Here is an 18,186-nt window from a genome sequence, read left to right as displayed (position 1 = left end):
AACTCAATTACCGTAAGCTGCACAGTGCTGTACCGTATCAGGTTGCCGCTTTAACAGCTGACTGCAAAGTCACAACGGACTTACTAGTAACCCTCCTCCCTCGGCCGGCGCTGCAATACTACGACTATCAGTAGGTACTGAAGGTATTGTATCCGGCGCGGTGAAAAGGTGGATTTTCGGTACATGCTGTACATTTCGTTACTCCTGCTCTGACGAGTGGCCGGATAGGGCATTTCTTAACCTCAGCTACGACTGCTACGTGAGGAACGACTAACACCTGCTGATCTTGAAGTTGGGGATCAGGGTCCGGCAAGCAGTGCGCGGAGGCATTTGATAGACTAATGGACCAGCCTGTATGCGGACCCATCACCAATGGCACTGCCAACCTAGGACATGTTGTTCTGGTCAAAATTCAAGACGAATGCCCGCCCCTGAAACAGACTCGGCGCCACACCTTCAGCAGCAGCAAGCTACAGGTGACTTTATCACACCAGGACTTCATGGCGTTTTCATGCCACTGGCCACCACTCAAACGGCGATTCCACCACAGCAAAACTAAGCAGAGTCACAGCTTGATGAGCCTGACCTCTAAGAACCATGCCCTGTCTCGGGAGAAACGTTCATTGCAGGGATTTCGACATGAGAATCCAAGCGGGCTGTCTTTGGGATTCTGCCGGACTTGCAACCACTGTGTAGGTGCAGCGAGCCAATCCGGGAGCCAGTCTGGGTGAGAAAGAACATGATGTTTAACCTGGAATGAGATTGTGGCTGGCGTTGCTAGCTGTCTCTGTGTCTGGACTCGGGAAGTACCAGTGATAGAGATACCTCCTAGTGGAGCCCGGTGAACGTAGGCCAACCTTGTAGGACCCTGTCGACATGAGATATCATAATAGTGGGCATTGCCTCGAACGTACCAGCCGGTGTCGAGACCTACATTGGCACCATCAATTCAGCACCTCCCAACTGGAAAGGACCTGGGGCTGGGTTCAGACTTGAATCTGGAACTCTGAATCTTCAGGGTGCATGACTTTTGTACTCGTTAGAAATGTTTATTTGAAATGTCATGGACCAGCAAGAAATGAATGACGAACGTCAATTGAGAACCGAAGATTGGTCTCACGGCGTGGGCCATTCAGGGAATCCAACACCTTGGTTGGCGGGTAAACGTTCGAGGCTAGCCAGAGCATCACTTAGACCAGGTCAAACAACTCGGGTCTCAAGAGATATGGGACCTTCGAAGCCGAGCGGAAACAGAGATTTGGGACGTTATTCCCCCTCCGCAGTTTCTTAGCCGTGTTACAGTCACAGCTGAGCTCACCCTGCGTCCTTACCCTCTAGAGCTGCTCAAAGAGAGCCAATCGAGACGTGCCAGATTGATAACCACATGATCCGACGTCCACAGTTCGAGAGTGGTATGGCCGACGAGGAGGCCCAGGAAGCTGAACTGGGTGGGCTTCAAGTTGGGGAGCGTTTCGAGGAGCACCGAGTTTGACAACCACCCTCGCAGTAACTCCATCTTGCGGGTCCACTTTTCAGCCCGATGGAAAGTAGCACGCCATGTCCGGTGCGGAGGCGTCCGAAGGATCGATCAAGCCAACCAGGGGCCACGCGATTGTCCCAATGCCTCTTCGCCAAGGGTCTGCGATGAGTTTTTGACCGTCACCTTTGAGAAGCAGACTGGCAGTTCCACGTCTGCCAGAGCTGGACGAGGGAGGAGGCATTCTACGGAAAAGACCTGAGAAAGCATTCAGTAAACAGCCAGTCAATGGCTAAAAGAGAGGCGGTAAGGTAAGAGCAGTCACAATTGAAGTGAGTATGAATCGGGTCCAGATGCTTCTAGCGGAGCTCAGCGCGCCGGAAAAGTGGCCGGTGGTTTAATGTCGGCTATCTTGTGATGCTCGTGAAGCCAAAAGCAGAGTAACCGGTGGATCGCAATTGGACCGAGAGATTGCTTCTTGCCTGTGTGCCATGTTGATCACGCGGGCTGCGGGAGTCAAAAGGCGGAGAGGACGAGAAAACGGAGACGACGGAGACGAGATGCGGGTAGAAGCCGGGAGAAGTTGGTCCAAGTCGCGGCTAGGTACCCTTTAGGTACCTCTAGGCGCAGTTTAGGCGGTGAGGTACCGGAAGAATACTGGCCTCTGACAGGCTCTCGGCGGCGCATCGGGCACTTGCAGCCCAAGGACACAGCCTGGCAGCCGATAAGCTGCATCCTTGGATCCCTGGAATAAGCGATGCGGGAGAAGATCCAGATCGTCAGGAACAGGGCGGTCCCAGGGAGATTGATCATTCGGGACTGTACCGTCCTTTATTGACCGTCTCGCATCCACATTGCAACGGGCCGGGTAAAAGGATTGCAGTCTATCATTGTATTTCTACTCTAGCAATGCCAGTGCTGGTGGATATGCAAGAACTCATTTACCTTATGTTGAGGGTCTACCCCGGATTGCACCTGCTCACTTACTTCACACTCTGAGCACCCTCCTGCGATAGGATCTACAATGTTACAATATTCTATGCTGGACGGACGCTCGCTGTTTCTGGTCATCGTACCTAGTATGTTTCCTGACAGGACATACTTATTATAACTTGCCACGACTGCTAGGCTACCCGAATCAGGGACCTTTCCAACCCTCGGGCTCCCTGCCTTGATTTGGCATATTTGGCATACTAGCGAACAGGACTGGGCCGGCATTCAATAACCAGGTCCGAAGGAGGAACAACCAACATTCAATCGGGCAGCAAGGGGTAGTCCTGCCCTGCTTATCCCCTGGAATGTCATTGTAACGAACGAATCGGCCACGAGATGCCAACTCAGGCACGCCCTGGCCGAACGATATGGTTCATCGGCCCAACCCTGGCACATTCCGCCTCACCAAGCTCAAGTTGGGCACTACCGCTACGATGATTCCTATTACTACCACAACAAGTCCACGACTAGGTCTGGACCGACTTGAAGTACCTATGCTTCAGGCACCAAGCACCAGGCATCAGGCGGTGTCGTCACGCCGTCTCCAACAGATAGCAGCATCCCCTTTTCTTTGCCAGGGTTTCATCCATTTCAGGGCTGCGACTAACGGCTGGTTCCTGACTTCCCCGGCCACTGACAGACCGGGCTGAAACGTATCGGGACTCCCACCCCTGCGGTCCGCCTACCCGCCCGTCCGCTGTCCACTGCCACCGCCTTATAGCTGGTTATCCGATCCCAATCTGACAGGTATTCTCCCTTGGAACGATCCACTGCAACACTCGCATTTCATCGGGCAAAAATGGGAAAATCTGGATGCCCTGAATGAATATCCTGTCACAACATCCGAACATCACTAGGACCCTTGTCAGGCGTTTATAAACCCGCAGGTATTTCGCCAACCATGGCAGCCGAAATCCAGCTCCGTGTGCCCACCCAGCTGAACCCTACCTTGTAAGGGAAGGGGGAGAGGTGCCAGATAACGGACCCTCCTGCGACGAAAAGAGGGAAAAGGGTCTCACGTCTGCCAAATAATGTGACCAGTCAGTTTACCTATGGTACTATTGCTTCCCACATTGTTGCCTCATTCCAGCCTCAGTCCTCAGAGTACTCTCGATCACGGCGACGTTTCCTTCCCAGCGGCGGCTTCCACTGGTTTCAAAAAGGGGTGAGCCCCCCCCGTTCCTGGCCTGCGTTTTTCATCTACTCTGCGACTTGCGATCTGCCATCTGCGACCTGCCGCTTTTTTCTCTCCGGTATCTTCGCGCAAGTATCTACTCAGTCACTACGTATGCGCATCGCATACCGTCAGACAACTCGCCTTTCTCTTTCGATACCTCTCTTACAGTCTCTTCCCATGACAGCACCGCCTGTCTAGAGCCGGCCCATCTCCTACTGCCCGACTGATAGTACCTACCGACAGTACCTACCTCTGGCGATCCTGCAAGGCAAGGCGTTGCGTCTCTTAGCCTAACAGCTCTACTTCGTCCTCGCACATCCCCTCAACGGCGCCCGAGGCACACCATCGATCAAGAACCGCCTCTATCAGCAGCGCAACGCAGCGCATCGCATCGCTCGACACCTCCCCATAACGATATAATCATTCTGTGGACACAACTTTCGGTGTGGTGCGCATGCGCCACCTCAACCCGATAATGCCTTCCTGCATGGTTTCACGTCTCGAGGTTTCGGCGTCCCTGTGCGACGACGCTGAGCGGGAGCCAGACCCGCCGCGCTCCGTACCGCGCCGCGCTTTCCTCGATCGGGTCGGTTCACCATGGAGCCTCGTGAGCCTCAAGCCTTGCAAAGGATCGACAAGGTGTTCACCCCTATCATGACCGAAAATGCGCACCATCAATGCCAAACCCCATAGCAACAACATACTGGAAAAAGAAGGTCCGCTTGACTCGAAATCCACTAGACGCGGAGTCCTTACGTCGCACCCTTATGGCCAGGTCGAACCTTCCGAAACTTTGCGGAACAAGCGACAATAAGAGCGCAAAGAGCAACAGTGATTGGAGAAACTTGATCTATCATCAGTCTTCATTCAGATATCTATGTACTCCTGGTCTCATCTGAAAAACTGACACACGGACGCGGAAAATGTACGATGCGAACGAATGAGGAAGTCGCTGGCGTGTAGGGAACTGTCAATCCCCAGACCTGTACAACCTTGTGCCACAAGCTCGGCATGGAGCAACCAATGGGGCCGGCTTTCAGCTCCGACACAACTCAAGGCTCGCAGATCGCAACAAGCTGGAGTCGACGTCCCAACTTCATCCAACCCCTAATCCTCACTCGCCAAAACCACAAAATTTACAAGAAATCCCTCCCGTCATAAAACTTTTCCGCTCAATCCCACTGCAATAACACCTCCATCACAGGTCACGGTCGCATCTCGCAATCATAACCATTCTACCGGGGTCAGCCTTCACCAGATCCCTCCCATGGACAAAGCGGCGATCAAAGCGACCGCCCTTCGAAAGGAGAAGAGGCGCATCTATTAACAATAAGTAAAGAAAAGAACCCAGAACCCTCAAAAACGCCGTCTGGAGATGAGTCGTCCAAAACCTGGCAATGCTGGAATACGTGGAACTCGGACGAACGTGCCCGAACGCTTTGCAGAGAAGGTCAAAACAAACCCACGATTTCAAACCACCTGCTGTCAAAGATGCTATCGAACTTTGTCGCAAACCCGAATAACCCATGGGACCATCTTCCAGAGTGGTGGACCAAGAGTGAGGGCATTTTCAGATGCGAGGCTGCTTTTGTGTTGCGAAACGCTTAGCAGGAATGTGATCAGAGTTTTATCCACGGATAGCGGTCGGCGTGGGCGCTTCGGACATCAAGGTATGCTGCGCTGATGAATGGTAGGGATATCGATACGACGCAGGCGATTGAGGTCGAGAGCCGAAGTACGAACTCGACCGCGACATTGGTGAGGACGACCGAGCGTGATAGGAACCAGACGCCTTGAATGACTGAGAAGTTGGAGTCGGAGACGAACTTCGAGTGGCGGTTGGAGTGGACGTGCCCGACGAGTTCGTTGAGTGAGGACTGCCGCCGGTGCTCATGTCCCAGCGGTACACATAGTCCCCCGCACCGTCCACCGTGCTCAAAGCAGTCTTCGTCAGAGGCTCAGGCGACTTGACTGTCCCAAACTGCAGCAATAATTAGCACTTCAATGTGTCTTGACTTGCTCGCTGTTTCCCCGGGCACCTACAAAGCAGTACTTGTCCACTAGTTCCTGATAGGACTGAGAGGTGAGTGGTGGCTTTTCTGAAACCAAAGCGGCAGGCTTGGATGTCATGGGCGCAGAGCCGGGAGCGGCAGAAGCAGCTGCGGCTGAAGAACCATTGACGCCTACGTCGTGTCTGGGAGGAGCAGTGGCTACGCTCTTCGCAGGGCTGGCCGCAGGAACCTCGTGGGAAGACTGCTTTGTATCTGTCCTCGAAGAGAAGCCGGATTGTTCACCCAAGACCGCGTAGGCGTTGTTTTTGGCAGCCGACAGTGACGAGTTGAAGTCGTACCTATTGCCAAATGCATTGCCTCCGCCTTGCTTACGGCGCGAAGGAGCATCTGACAGGAGCTCAGTCTTGGACCGCGGGCTCCTCAGTTTGAGCTTAGGCTCGCCCATGAGAGAACCTGCGGATTGACCAAAGCTTCCAAAGCTGTCAAAACCAGTGGAGAAATCATCAAATGACGTTGGCAAAGACTTTGGTCGCCCAGAAGAGGTAGGTGGCGATGGTCGACTGCGAGGTAAGGCACTGACCGGCCGCGCTCCAAGTCCTGGCATACTGTTCTTGCTCTGCTGGGTTTTGGGTTTCTTAGAGAAATCAACCTGGTAGTTGAAACCACCGTTGTTATCCCAGTAGTCCTGGCCATTGACAGTATAGCGAACACAGAAGAACAATGTCTTGTTCTCCAGGTTGGCTTGGTCAGCTAGTCTGATGGTGAAGTTGAATCGATCAAGTCCGTCATTGTTTTGTTTCCGACGGACATCGTTGTTGAATTCAGCAACGACCTCCGAGGTGGTTTTCCAGTAGTCGAAGGTGAACCGAGCGACGACGAGTTTCTGGAAGGCGAGGTTTTGAACAGCAACGGTACCGATCAGGTTCTTGTGGTCAGAAGACAAGAAAATCCTCTCCACGAAGACAGGTTGTGATTTGCGCGGTTCGGTGTCCGCTGGGAAGTTTGCCAGCCGCAGTTCCCAGTCATACTGAGACCCACGGGGCCGTGCACTGGACTCGTCCGATCCAAAGGGGAACTCATTCTCACTCTCATAGTTTTCCACAGGTGATGACCCAGCACTGACTGCCAGCGGTCTGTCGACTTGGAGAAAGTGTCTGACGTGTTCGAGGTGCGAGTCGAAGTGAACCGCTTTCGAGTAGGTGGGAGTGCCAGGCATGCTCGACGGCCGTCTCCGGGATGATGGTCGCAGAGCCGGACGAACCAGTTCGCCCGATTTCTTGCGGACCATTGGGGGACGATTAGTGGGAGACCGAGACCCGTCACTGTCACTCTCTTCAGGCTGCTGTGGAATTTCTAGGGGAGGAGGTGTTTGGATGGTGGGGGTCTCGAAGACGATGCTTGACTCGGTGGACGATCGAGAGTGGGAGATCTTGCGGGCTTCCTGCGACAGAGGCGGCCTCTGCGTCTCCGCACTCGGCGATTGAGCTTGTCGATCGTCTTGGGAGCTTGCTGGTTCTTCTTTTGAGGTGGTGGAGCCATTTTGGTTGGCTCTGTTCGGTGAGCCCTCTTTTCTTTGTTCTATTGACCTGATGGCAGCGTGCAATGCTTCCAGATTCTCCAACTCAAGATCCCTCGTTCTCCCACGTTGGGGCTCTTCATCATCGCTTGAGTTGTGGGAGGATTCGGGGGGCGAGATGGTCATGCCTGCGGGTATCAATGCATTGTTCACAGGTGGAGGCGACTTGCGGATGCTACCGTGGGGGTCAAAAGTCCCATTTTCTTGAAAGGCCTCGCCGTTATATACAATATCGTTCTTAGCCTCGGTCAAGGAGGGACTTCTCCGGTGTTTGGTGAGATAGGAGGACGACCCGCTGGAACGGGGGAGGTTTGGTCGACCGGGGGAAGCAGGCTGCTCCGGGGATGATGGAAATTGTCCTTTGATGTAAGAGTGAGACCTGCTCGGGGTAGGACTGGGACGTTTCGAAGCTGCGGGCGAAAGCTGGGAGGGAGGTGTGTAAGGCATTCGGTCAGTTGTGTGGTCAAAACACCCGAACCGGGAGCTGCAGAGTAGAGCACGCTACGAGGCTCATCAAGAGCAGCCCGAGGAGGGCCGAAGAAGATTGTGGGGAGAAGACAGTCTAATATAGAGAATTTCCAGGTCAGTATACGGTCAAAGCATGGTGACAATAAAAATAAGTGAGGTGGTAGGAGCGTTGTAGGCGGAGGAACGTCGTACGAGGTGAGGATGAAAGTTGGCAGGCTTTCGTCAGAGCGCAGCCACGTTTGATCCGCTACCACTGGCAGCGCGGGTTTTGGAGGGCCTCACGAAATTGGACGCGGTCTTTGCGTAAAACTAGCAGAGACTTGTACAGGAAGGCACTTACTAATTGATGGAAGCAGGCGCGAGTTCGGATCTCTCGAGTGCTAATAAGCCTATCGAGAGGGAGGTTTCAGGACGTGAAGCTGTCCCGTCACTGTGGTTGCGTTGCAGGGAGTCGAATCACACCACGGGACCAGAGATCAACCGTACAGTATGAGCTTCGAAGATGTTCTGCACGGGAGACCGTAACAGGGCGTCTGGAAGGAGTCGAAGCAGACAAGAGTGCAAGCGGTAACAATGCACTTGTTGTAGCCGTTCTCTTGTTTTCTTTGTTGGAGGGCGAGGGATTTTCCACGCTGATCCGGACTGTTTCGCTTATCGGGGACCAACCACACCACGCGCTCGCGGTGATATCCCAATTATGATATTCCTGCGGTTCAGTCAATTCCAGCTCTTGTCTTCGTCTGGTCGAAGATGTCGGCTGGCACAGAGCCTGAGGGAAATAGAGGAAGAGGTGGTTGATGTGTGAAATGGTGCAAAGGGAAGAGGACGTGGATTTGAGCGGTGGATAAACGATGGGCGAGGAAAAGCTGGCGAGCCGGGCGCCAAAGGTGTTGAGTCTCGAGCGGGCCTCAGAGCAAGCAGCTCCCGGATCTGCGGTGAACGGTGGGCGACAGGACTGAGGGCGAGGGAGGGATCCAGTGCGCAGCTGGCAGGGATGGAGTGCCAAAGCCTGGAGTAGTGAGTGGCTGCAGCGCAGGTGGGCGAGAGACAGCGAGGGCGCGGCTCGAGCGCAGACTCGGAGGCGAAGAGTTGACAAGAAGCGCAGCAGGGAATCTGATGCTAAGCTGCAGGATGCAGTAGCGCAACTGAAAAGTGGGCAGCTCGGTGGCGTAAGAATTCAAGCGTCGAGGACCCAACAGAACTTGACAAGCCAAGGCTGCACCTAAACAACTGGCAGAGGCACTAATGGCGGGTGAGCATGGGGCAGAGGAGTCGACGACGCGGTTGTGGTTTGGTCTGGGTGAAAAGGTCAACGCCAGGCGGAGTTGTCCAAGAGAAGGCAGTGGGGATCGGCTTGATATCAGGAGTCGGAGTCGTACGAGTCTCATGCAAGACTGGGAGGGAGGGTAATAAGTGAGCGCCAGGCGGGCCACCAAAATCCCAGGCGGTGCGTACAGTAGTGAAGATGTTCAGATGCAGAAGCGAACACAGAACGCAGAGTTGCAGCACTGCAGCTTCTTATGTGGCGATGTGTACCTGTTCTCTACAGTGTGTTTGCCGCATCATGATGGCTACGATATGTCTTCCTTGTCCGGTGGGATTACAATGTACAGTTGTATTATTATCGCAAGCGAACTGCTCCAACAGAATTTGTGCATAAGTGGATGGCAATTGTGTGGCGGGGGAGACCGGAGAAATTGGTCTGAAACGTTTATGGGACTGATTAGTCGTGCAAAATGCGCGAACACGGCATCAATTGTCCAGAAAGCGCCATCAATTGTCCAGAAAGCGCCATCACCTCCACTGGAGATGGCCGCATTGAGATGCATCTGGTGGGAGCAGGGGTGGTATGTCCTGTGGTATGCTGCGCTTTACATTTGCATTCTCCCCCGAACAAGGTGATGCTTTGGTCGCGTCAGATTTGTGTGCGAGCATTGGGCTTCTGCGATACGGTCATAGACTGGCCGGAAACGGATACCCGGATGCGGGAGCTGACGGGAATTTAACGTTAAGGTAGCGAGAGTAGTGGTAGCTGGTACGTGCTACTTCAGCCAAGCGCCCAGTAGCAGGAGGTACCGGGTACCTAGCGCAATTACTACCACGCACTTAGTTTGGTAGCGCAACTTTTGGCCCAGGCTGCAGTGCCAGTGGCAGTGGTCCGAGCACGATTCAGGCTTTTCCTGTTGCCGGGTGCAGCCAGCTTTCCATGGTACCGAGTGCTACGGCTGAGACCAGGAACCTACAATATACATTGTATGTACAATTTTCAGCTACAGTCCAAGGTTCTGGGAAGGCGGGCACCTAACCTACCGGGTACCGACAGAGCTCTGGCTGGACTGCAATGCAGTGCGGCGACTCCTCTCTAGAGTTCAAGCAACAGACGTACCTAACATTGTAACATTATCGCATCCTCAGGCAAAAAGACACTGGCACGGCCTCATGTGCAACCCCCACTCAGCTCTCCTCTTCCTTCCAAAAAGGCAGTGGGCTGCTGGGTCTGTGGCTTCACTCTCTCCACCAGCCGTCATGCTCCAAGTCATGATCGTTGTCACGCTTCAGGAGTCGTGGTACTAACTCCGGGCTAACAGCATTATTATTGATATCAAGATTCAGGAGAGGCAGAAATAGCCGCTGACGCATAAAATTTACTTTCGTTTTGCATCTGGTGCACACAAATTAATAAAAATACCATCCTGGTACCTGTAAACACAGGCATGGGTCAAATCAAACTTTGCGGCCACCCCTGCCCCTTCTCGTGCCTCTCCCAAAATAAATTGCGCCCACCCGCGCTCTCCGACAAAGTTACAATAACATGATTGTACAGGCAGTCACTACTACCAAGCAAGAAGATGCTGATGCCGTCACACAATCCCCGTATTCTGTTGTTGACCAACTCGACAACTTGAAGCAGCTGGCGTTTTTCTGCTGTACATTGCAAGTGGCTCAGCAGCCTGCCGTCATAGATTTGATTCTGCATTGGTAGTACCGTTGATGCTACTAATTAGTACCTAGGTACCTGTCGTACCTCCCGCTTGAACCTGTCCGTGTCCATCCTTGCAACAATACTCCTCCTGACCGCTGTCCTTGCCCCATACTATCGACTTCTCAGACGTGTTAACTGCCCCTGTCTAAAAGTCGCCTTTGCTTCATATTCAGACAAGTCACTTGCAACCTCATTGGACAGGGTGTTCCCCAGATCTCAATCTTCTCCGCGTCTGCGTGGCGCTTGGCCAATCTCTTGCCATGACAGAACTCCCTGGCAAGGCCAAGCTATCACGGTGACCTGTAAAAGCCAACACCAACACCAATAACAACACCCCTCTAAGGACCTTTTTTCCGGCTTCTCCTTAGAACGCACTCACCACCTCAACAAGCAACATACACAGACCACAGTGGACGTCCTAGGTTACTGACCAAGCACGGACTCTTCCTCCCCACGAACAGGAGGCCTGCGGCATTCCAAGTGCGAATCCGAAATCCAAAGCCTGTGTTTATTGGCCTCTGGGGCCGCTCCCCGGCTCGGTACCTGGCAATTCTGCATGGGGAACGCCGATCCATGTCTTTGAAGAACCTGGAGTGACTTGACCAAGACAAGGTAAAACAGAACGTTGCAGATGGAAGAATATGTACAGCACTCACGAGCTCATCTAACTCGCGTCATGTACCTTTCACCCCGGACAGGCAAATACTACTATAGCCGCTGAGGCGCTCCAGGCACTGCAGAGCCTCAGGAGTGTTTCGTGGTAGCTTACCACTTGGCTTGGAATGCCGCTGGGCCTCCCTTCGGCGGTCAGTGCCGGCCCCAGATTGGGCGCATGACCTTGAATAGTGCCACGCATGACGATATCAGGGTGTTCACGGCAGTTGATGCTCTGAATATTGCTTGTGCAGCATATTGGGTAGAGAAGGGCCAACACAGCTAACGTTTTCTTGGTACAGAACTTCAACCAGCAGAATCCAGGTTTGCAGCCAAAAAAGTCCTAGTACTTGAGGGTAAGCCGCTGAAGCTTTTCTATTCAGCCCGCCATATCCGGCAACGTACAGTCAAAATAGCAGCATAGTAGAGGCCATGTTTCGTGAGAACAACACCGCATCTTGAAAAGCATCTCCAAGGATTCCAACCATGCAAGCCCATCGACCTTCCACGTCCTTTGCAAAGGAGTGGCTGTTCTAGCCGGTGGTTGGCTCACCAGGTCAACCATCCGGTCAAGGCGGTGAGGGCACTCGTTTTGCAGCCATGATAGGTTGACGGTGTCATGTACCTACAAAATCCAGTGGACAGACGACTTTTCAACGGCGGCGCCTTCTGTGCCACTGTCCTACCAGGTATTCGTGTGGGCATCTGTTGGGTTGGTTCGCCTCCAGACTCTAGCGGAGTATACCTCGCTTAACATCGCAAGCAAGATGATATCCTTCCGGATCTCGCGGCAGCGAGGGTTCATCAGGACGTCGAACTGACATTATCCTTGGAATAGGGCCATCGTAAAACGTGCTTTCTCTATCGACGCAAGCCATAGTGCTAGCACCATTCCCCCTCAGACGGTCAAATGGCACAATGCTGTCGCTGATAACAATGACGTATATCAAACGTGCGCACTGCTGACTGTAGGTCTGTCTTCTGCAGGAAAAACGTTCTCTTGGATTCGACCCAACCAGAAGAGCATTCCAAGCTTCGAAGGTTCTAACAGCCAAGTCTCGTTAACAGACTGTTGATAAGCACTCGCAACATGAATGGGAGTAAGCAACTTGAACCCCAAATTGGAGGCGTTGACAAAGATACAGCCAGCACCAATCATTTCGACGCGTGGTGGCATCGATTCCTGGCTGTGGCAGGTAGAACTGACAAGACAAGCCCGGGCGGTTCTTCGAAGTGGTGTGATTCCGACCAGATCCGGCCTCCACACCTGATCCATAGATGTGCAAATCCTCAGACCACACACACTTCAGGACCCGGCTGCTCCTCGCCTTGTTCCAACTGGGCCAAACAACGACGGGATTCTACCCATTTTCTTACAAGTCCAAGCCGTCCGAAATCGGCGGCTCAGTGCTCAAAATTCGTTTTGGATCCTCTTGTAAGCGTATGGATCTTGCTGAGGAGAGACCCTATGTGTATCTGACTGGGCAGCGAACCTCACGTTCTAGCCAGGAAGACCCTTCTTTGTGGCTGGATGCGGAGCTGGAAAGTTCCTGCTCCATGATCTCAACAAGGGCCCTTGATCTCTGGACCGGCATTCGAAAGGGTCAGAATTTGTACCCTCAATGGACCACGCCGCAACACTAAACACGGCCTTGGACCTTTGCTACTGGAACGCATGCGTATGATATCACAGTATCATCAATTTATTCCAAAGGCTCTTAAGGGAATCCTCTCTAATTGTTAGAGGCAGAAACAGGCCTTTTCCCAAGTACCTATGAGGAGACAGGCTGTGAGAGTATGTGTAGTTGTACATTACAGCGGTAGAGTAACTCTTCCCCGTTGTCTACTAAGTCTACGTGTCTGGCGGGCATTAGCATTCATGGATCCCTACCACAAAAAGTGAAAACGCTTTCTTAGCTAGCATCCGCGAGCCAGCAGAGCCAACAGCTTACAGCGTCTAAGAAGCCGGCCACATCATCCTGAATGATGTTTTGGTAATTGATAACAAACCTGCCTTGGTTCCTGGCGAATAAACCCCACCGGAGCCGCAAAAAGTGACAGGTGGACTACTGTTCCCATCTCTGCCGCCCATACGGCTTACAGCATGAATTCGCCTACACCAATCGCTGCGCCTTTCCCTCAAAGCCAGCAGGTGGAATAAATGCGTGTCAAGTATTCAGGCTCTTTAGCGATCGACTATACCTGGGGTTTCTTAGGCCTCTCCCTGACGGCCGGGATCTAGAAATGTTATCCAGAGGTCCCTGCGCCGAGATGTCATGAAGATGGCATGCCATGAGGATCTTTGTGTACTACTGGGTTTGTCACGAACCCCTTTTGCAGGGCATCCCTTGGTGGTAGTAGTTACCGTCTGTCATCCTCCTCGGGCAGAGCGCTGCCAGTGGTGCAGCACCATCAAGTCATCAGTGGGGCTCAGAGACGAGAAGACGCTCTTTGCAGCAACGGAGTCGGATTGCTTGGCTCGGTTGCGACCTACCTACCTGGTATTTACCTAGGGATAGTCAAAGCCTGAGGAGGCAGGAGTGGCCATCGAACATTGTCATTGTCGAACCAAAATGAAAGTTACTGCGCGATTACGACGAAAAAGGCCACGTCCGAAGCGGTAGCTCCATTCGCTTGCTCGCCGGCGTCCAAAGGCGCACTTGTGGCTTGATCATGCTGTTTGGCATGTGAACGAACACTCCCACTGCTGCGCTCTACCGACGTACAACAAATGTGTACACATTATTGCACCACTGCACGGATTCTGAATTAACTAATCACTTACATAAGATATCTGGAAAAGAAAATTCCGCAGGTACTATTGAACTTGAGCTGCACACGACTCGCCCCAGAGATTGTGTTTGGCCCAGTTCTGCGCTGCTTCCATGGCATCGTATCTACCTGGTAGTCATCCTCCACCTCGAATACTAAGGGTCGAGCCTCGTTGCAACAATGACCCGACGCAGAGTCGCTCGCTTGCGGACTGTGCTATGAGACATGAGCTGAAGACAATCTCGACTATGGTGGTGGCAAATTGCATTCTATTACGGCATAACCAGTTTTCAGCGAAGCGAGAAAATCCCCAACGTTCTTTTGACCTGGTCGTTCCAGTTCTCGTCCTCCATGTTGTCGTTCACTTTCCCCAGCCCTCCAGAGTCGACGGTCCTTGAAACGATCCGTGGAAATCTCTGCAGCTTTCTGCATGGATTCTCCACAAGCGACTCTGAGTTATGCCTTTAGGGCTACATGTTGCCAACGCCCAAGAGGCGGTGTATGCACTCCGCAAAATTGCGCGAGGATGTGACATGATAGTTCAGCCGCTCAACGAATCAACGTGACAGTGGATGCCCGATCCCTGTCGTCTGTCTGTCCAGACACTTCTTGATCCAGCCGCTGATTGAGTTCTGGTTTTATTAGATGCAGCAACAGTCGGCGTTCAAGTTTGGCGACTCCACCGTTGCTGGGTTTATTTGGCAAGCACATTGTGTTCAACAGATCGTCTGGTAGCAGGGTTAATGCAAGCCACGCTCGCGCCATCGCTCGCTCGCTGATACTGGTCGTCCCGGCACCAACGGGCGTCGCGCTTGGCTCAGCCTGTCCCAAAATGAAGCCCCCTGCTACACGTGAAACGCCACTTCTTGATTGCAACGCTACGTGGACGGACGGGAGCGGCTGTGTGCCTATCACATCTGCCTCAGCGAACACCACAACGGGTGCAAGTGTGTGCTGAGGCCTGCCAGTGCCGCCCGTAGTCCAGGCCAGAATTGTTGGGACAAGGTCCCTTGCCAGACTGCTGCAGAGAATGGCGGGGTGCAGCCTCTGCCCCACGCCCTCGACTCCTTGCACTTTTATCATGGCGTGTTGATTTGACAACCAAGCAGGCCATATGCATTCCTTCAAGTTGCTTTTGACATGTGAAAGTCTTTCTCTCGTCCATGCCCGCGCACCACGAACATCCCACCTCCATCAGAGTGATGGCGACTGACTACTGCACGCATCTGACTACGAAGCAGAGGTGAAGGATCCAGCGGGGAGACCTGGGGGAATGCTTCGAGGAGAGACCACACTGTTCCACAAGGTCTACATAACCTTCTTGCTGGATGTTGTACAGTGTTACACGACATGAACACGCATGCCAGTTTGTCAGCCGTCGAACACATTCTCGAACCCTGAACACGAAGCATTGTGTCTCTCCGTGATTTCCCCTCCACGGGGTGCAAACCCCCACTGAACGGCTAAATTCGAGCCGGTCAGGGTCTGCTGTCGCGTCTCTTCACGGCCGGCGGCCTCCGGGTAGGTCCTCAGGTAGGTAGGTGATGATGATGTCTCACGGGCAGTTTGCGGACCACTGGAGAATACAGCAATGCAAACTCTTTACCTCGCCAGTGGTGGCGTGCACTGCATTCACTCATCATCGAAAGGGTTCTCGCCATCGAACACATCCCCTGGTTAACAATCTACCAGTTACTCCGAGGCTCCCCTAGCTGCGGCCACAGTTGCCATTGAGAATTGTGTTGGGTGACCCTGTTCATCGCGCATCATTGCGACGATCTGACGATCGCCCGCACCTCCAGCAACTCAAGGCTCCAATCTTTAAGTCAACATCCTTCCTCTGTCAGTTTGGGTGGTGTGGCAGACTGGAGTTTCCTTGCTTCTTTACATGGTGGCCCGACACCGCCATCGAGGCGAACTCGAACTATTGCTTGAATTGCCCGTTTCGGCGAGCCTTTATGCTGTTCCGTTACGTGTTTCGAGCTTTGATCAAGGCGCGCAACAGTCGGCCAGATGTCGTCACACGACGCTGTTACTCTCACGCAGTGCAAGTCATTCCAAGGTTCTTCTTCCCACACTCCGTACCAGTTCATTCTAGTATTCTAAGCTATAGTGGAAGAGGTCTTAATTTCGTCATTACTTGATAAGACTAATAGCTTAACTTCAAGTTATTAGACTTATAATACAGGTTCGATAAAAGAACTCCTACCTACTAATATAAATGTCAATTCGCGATTACTCCCTAAGGTAGAGTAGGAGATAAGAAACTATCTTTTTACGCCTGAATTCTACCTCCCTACGGGAAGAAGGATACCTCGGACTGGGTGCCACTGCGGATGCCTGGATCTGCCAGTGCTGACTGCTGCAAAGGTTACACAGTATCGATTGATCCTCACCAAACAGAGGACCCATTCAAAACTCAAATCATATGAGCGGGATTTCGAAGCCCTTTTGCCTCCATGCGATGCAATACTCTTCCTCATTCATCCAACTTTCTTCCCTTATCAACCCTTCCAACAACAAATCAGGTGATGACCCCGTATGCTCTGATAGCACTAAGTCGCCGGCTGTCTGTACTTCTAGGCCATCAAGGTCCTTCTTCAGGTGCTTGAATGAGGTGAACCGGTTTTGAGACCAGCATGCTTCGATCACTTCCTGATACGATTTCGCCGAGGCTGAATAGGGATACTTGCCCGTCTGGAGGTCTTCTCGGATACGATGGATGTCGGCGGCACTTTTGGCCTCTGCAAAAAGATCAATCCCAGTCGCTAGAAAGTAGATACAATTGGCGGCATTGGACAGGTCTTCAAGAACTTGATGTTCAAAATCATCGTCCGTTTTGTGAACCGCCGAGCCAAAGTCAAATATTTTCAGCCTATTGTCATAGCCGATACCAATGTTGGATATCGTGATATCTCCGTGAAGGTATCCGAGATCTTGTTCCAGAAATGACAAGACATCAACGAGCTCGAAAATCCAGGTTCCACGAACCTGCTGCGTCGAGTTCCTCCAAGATTGCTCTAGTGGCTTGACTCTTTCGAGGACGATGCAATCCGGCTTGCTGGACTGAAATCTGGTTACAATGTTTGGATGAGGGTGCTTTGACAGTATTTCATAGATTCGACTTTCTTGCTTATAACATCTGAAGCTTTTCAGTGACAGTGCCAGATGATCGTTCTGTTCGTCGACAGTAGAGCCGTTGCCCACAGGATACTGAAATGGTACTTTGATCACAGAGAAATCATCAAGTTCGTACACTATTCCCTGTGAAGGGCCAGAGCTTACACTTTTCAGAGAACATAGCTTGTAAGGGTTCGACCATGTGTTGTCCGGCATGACGAAAAGAATTCTACCATCTGACAAGCTGGTCAGAAGTCAATCTGTGAGACCATAATGAAAGAAGTAGTGAATTTGAATTGCGAAGCAATACCTTGGAGATTACAGGCTGTAGGTGTTCCCTTGTCGGTGCACTTGCTGTGAAGGCATGGCAGGTATGCCGAGTAGAGTTCTCTTAACCTTTTTGGCTTGGAAATGCTGGATGCGTCCCTGTGCCTTTCTGTTGCAATGCCCAAACTGTGAGCCACAACGGCCCTTATTCCTTCTGCGATCCTTCAAGTGTAATGGCCCTTGCGCAACAGGTGATAATGTGTGCATGAGGCACTCCGAAAAATGAATGCTTGCGGGGAGATTCGCCAATGCCCCCTGCCAAGATGTCCCTGAAACCCCCTCCAGAGTGCAGATTTTGATTCCACAAGGCTATCGACGAAGAGAAAGGCTATTCTACAAGTCAGCAGCGAGCGACATGGCCTACAGCATCGTCAAATCCGGTCCCCCCACCCAGCAGGAAAAGGGCACCGACGCCTCACGTGGCTTCTGGGGACACTATCATGAGCCTTGGTGCAGCGGAGGCTAATGGAGAGCCTCTGCGCGAGTGCGGCCATTTTCGAGATTTAGCACATCTATCCTATTGAAACCGGCATGAATTTCCCCAACCAACTGAGCCGAGAGCAGCAGGGACACAGGAAGAGAAGCAGAAATTAAAAAAGGACAACCAAAGGTAACACAGGAAGCAGG

The 18,186-nt window shown here is 52.5% G+C and overlaps 4 protein-coding genes across 4 annotated transcripts; 2 read left to right on the top strand and 2 right to left on the bottom strand.

Annotated features, from left to right (window-relative positions):
- The first annotated feature begins 110 nt into the window (after positions 1 to 110).
- Positions 111 to 9,453, top strand: HMPREF1120_08995 (uncharacterized protein). Its single transcript, XM_009163268.1, has one exon. The coding sequence runs from the start codon at positions 342 to 344 to the stop codon at positions 729 to 731; it is 390 nt and encodes a 129-aa protein (XP_009161516.1). The 5' UTR covers positions 111 to 341; the 3' UTR covers positions 732 to 9,453.
- Positions 5,649 to 7,682, bottom strand: HMPREF1120_08996 (protein phosphatase; the record flags this gene model as incomplete). The annotated part of the gene is made up of 1 exon (XM_009163269.1): positions 5,649 to 7,682. The coding sequence occupies one exon, from the start codon at positions 7,680 to 7,682 to the stop codon at positions 5,649 to 5,651; it is 2,034 nt and encodes a 677-aa protein (XP_009161517.1).
- A 1,080-nt stretch (positions 9,454 to 10,533) lies between the features above and the next one.
- On the top strand, positions 10,534 to 13,343 carry HMPREF1120_08994 (uncharacterized protein). The gene is made up of 2 exons (XM_009163267.1): positions 10,534 to 12,775; positions 12,829 to 13,343. Exons 1-2 carry the CDS (start codon positions 12,431 to 12,433, stop codon positions 12,982 to 12,984), a joined length of 501 nt encoding a protein of 166 aa, XP_009161515.1. The 5' UTR covers positions 10,534 to 12,430; the 3' UTR covers positions 12,985 to 13,343.
- A 3,193-nt stretch (positions 13,344 to 16,536) lies between these two features.
- Positions 16,537 to 17,448, bottom strand: HMPREF1120_08993 (uncharacterized protein; the record flags this gene model as incomplete). Its single annotated transcript, XM_009163266.1, has 1 exon — positions 16,537 to 17,448. The coding sequence occupies one exon, from the start codon at positions 17,446 to 17,448 to the stop codon at positions 16,537 to 16,539; it is 912 nt and encodes a 303-aa protein (XP_009161514.1).
- Between the last annotated feature and the right edge of the window lie 738 nt (positions 17,449 to 18,186).

The sequence above is a fragment of the Exophiala dermatitidis genome (assembly GCF_000230625.1).
Source record: "Exophiala dermatitidis NIH/UT8656 unplaced genomic scaffold supercont1.8, whole genome shotgun sequence".
NCBI lineage: Eukaryota > Fungi > Ascomycota > Eurotiomycetes > Chaetothyriales > Herpotrichiellaceae > Exophiala > Exophiala dermatitidis.
Note: the sequence above shows the minus strand (reverse complement) of the source record. Positions and strands in the feature narration are given on the sequence as shown.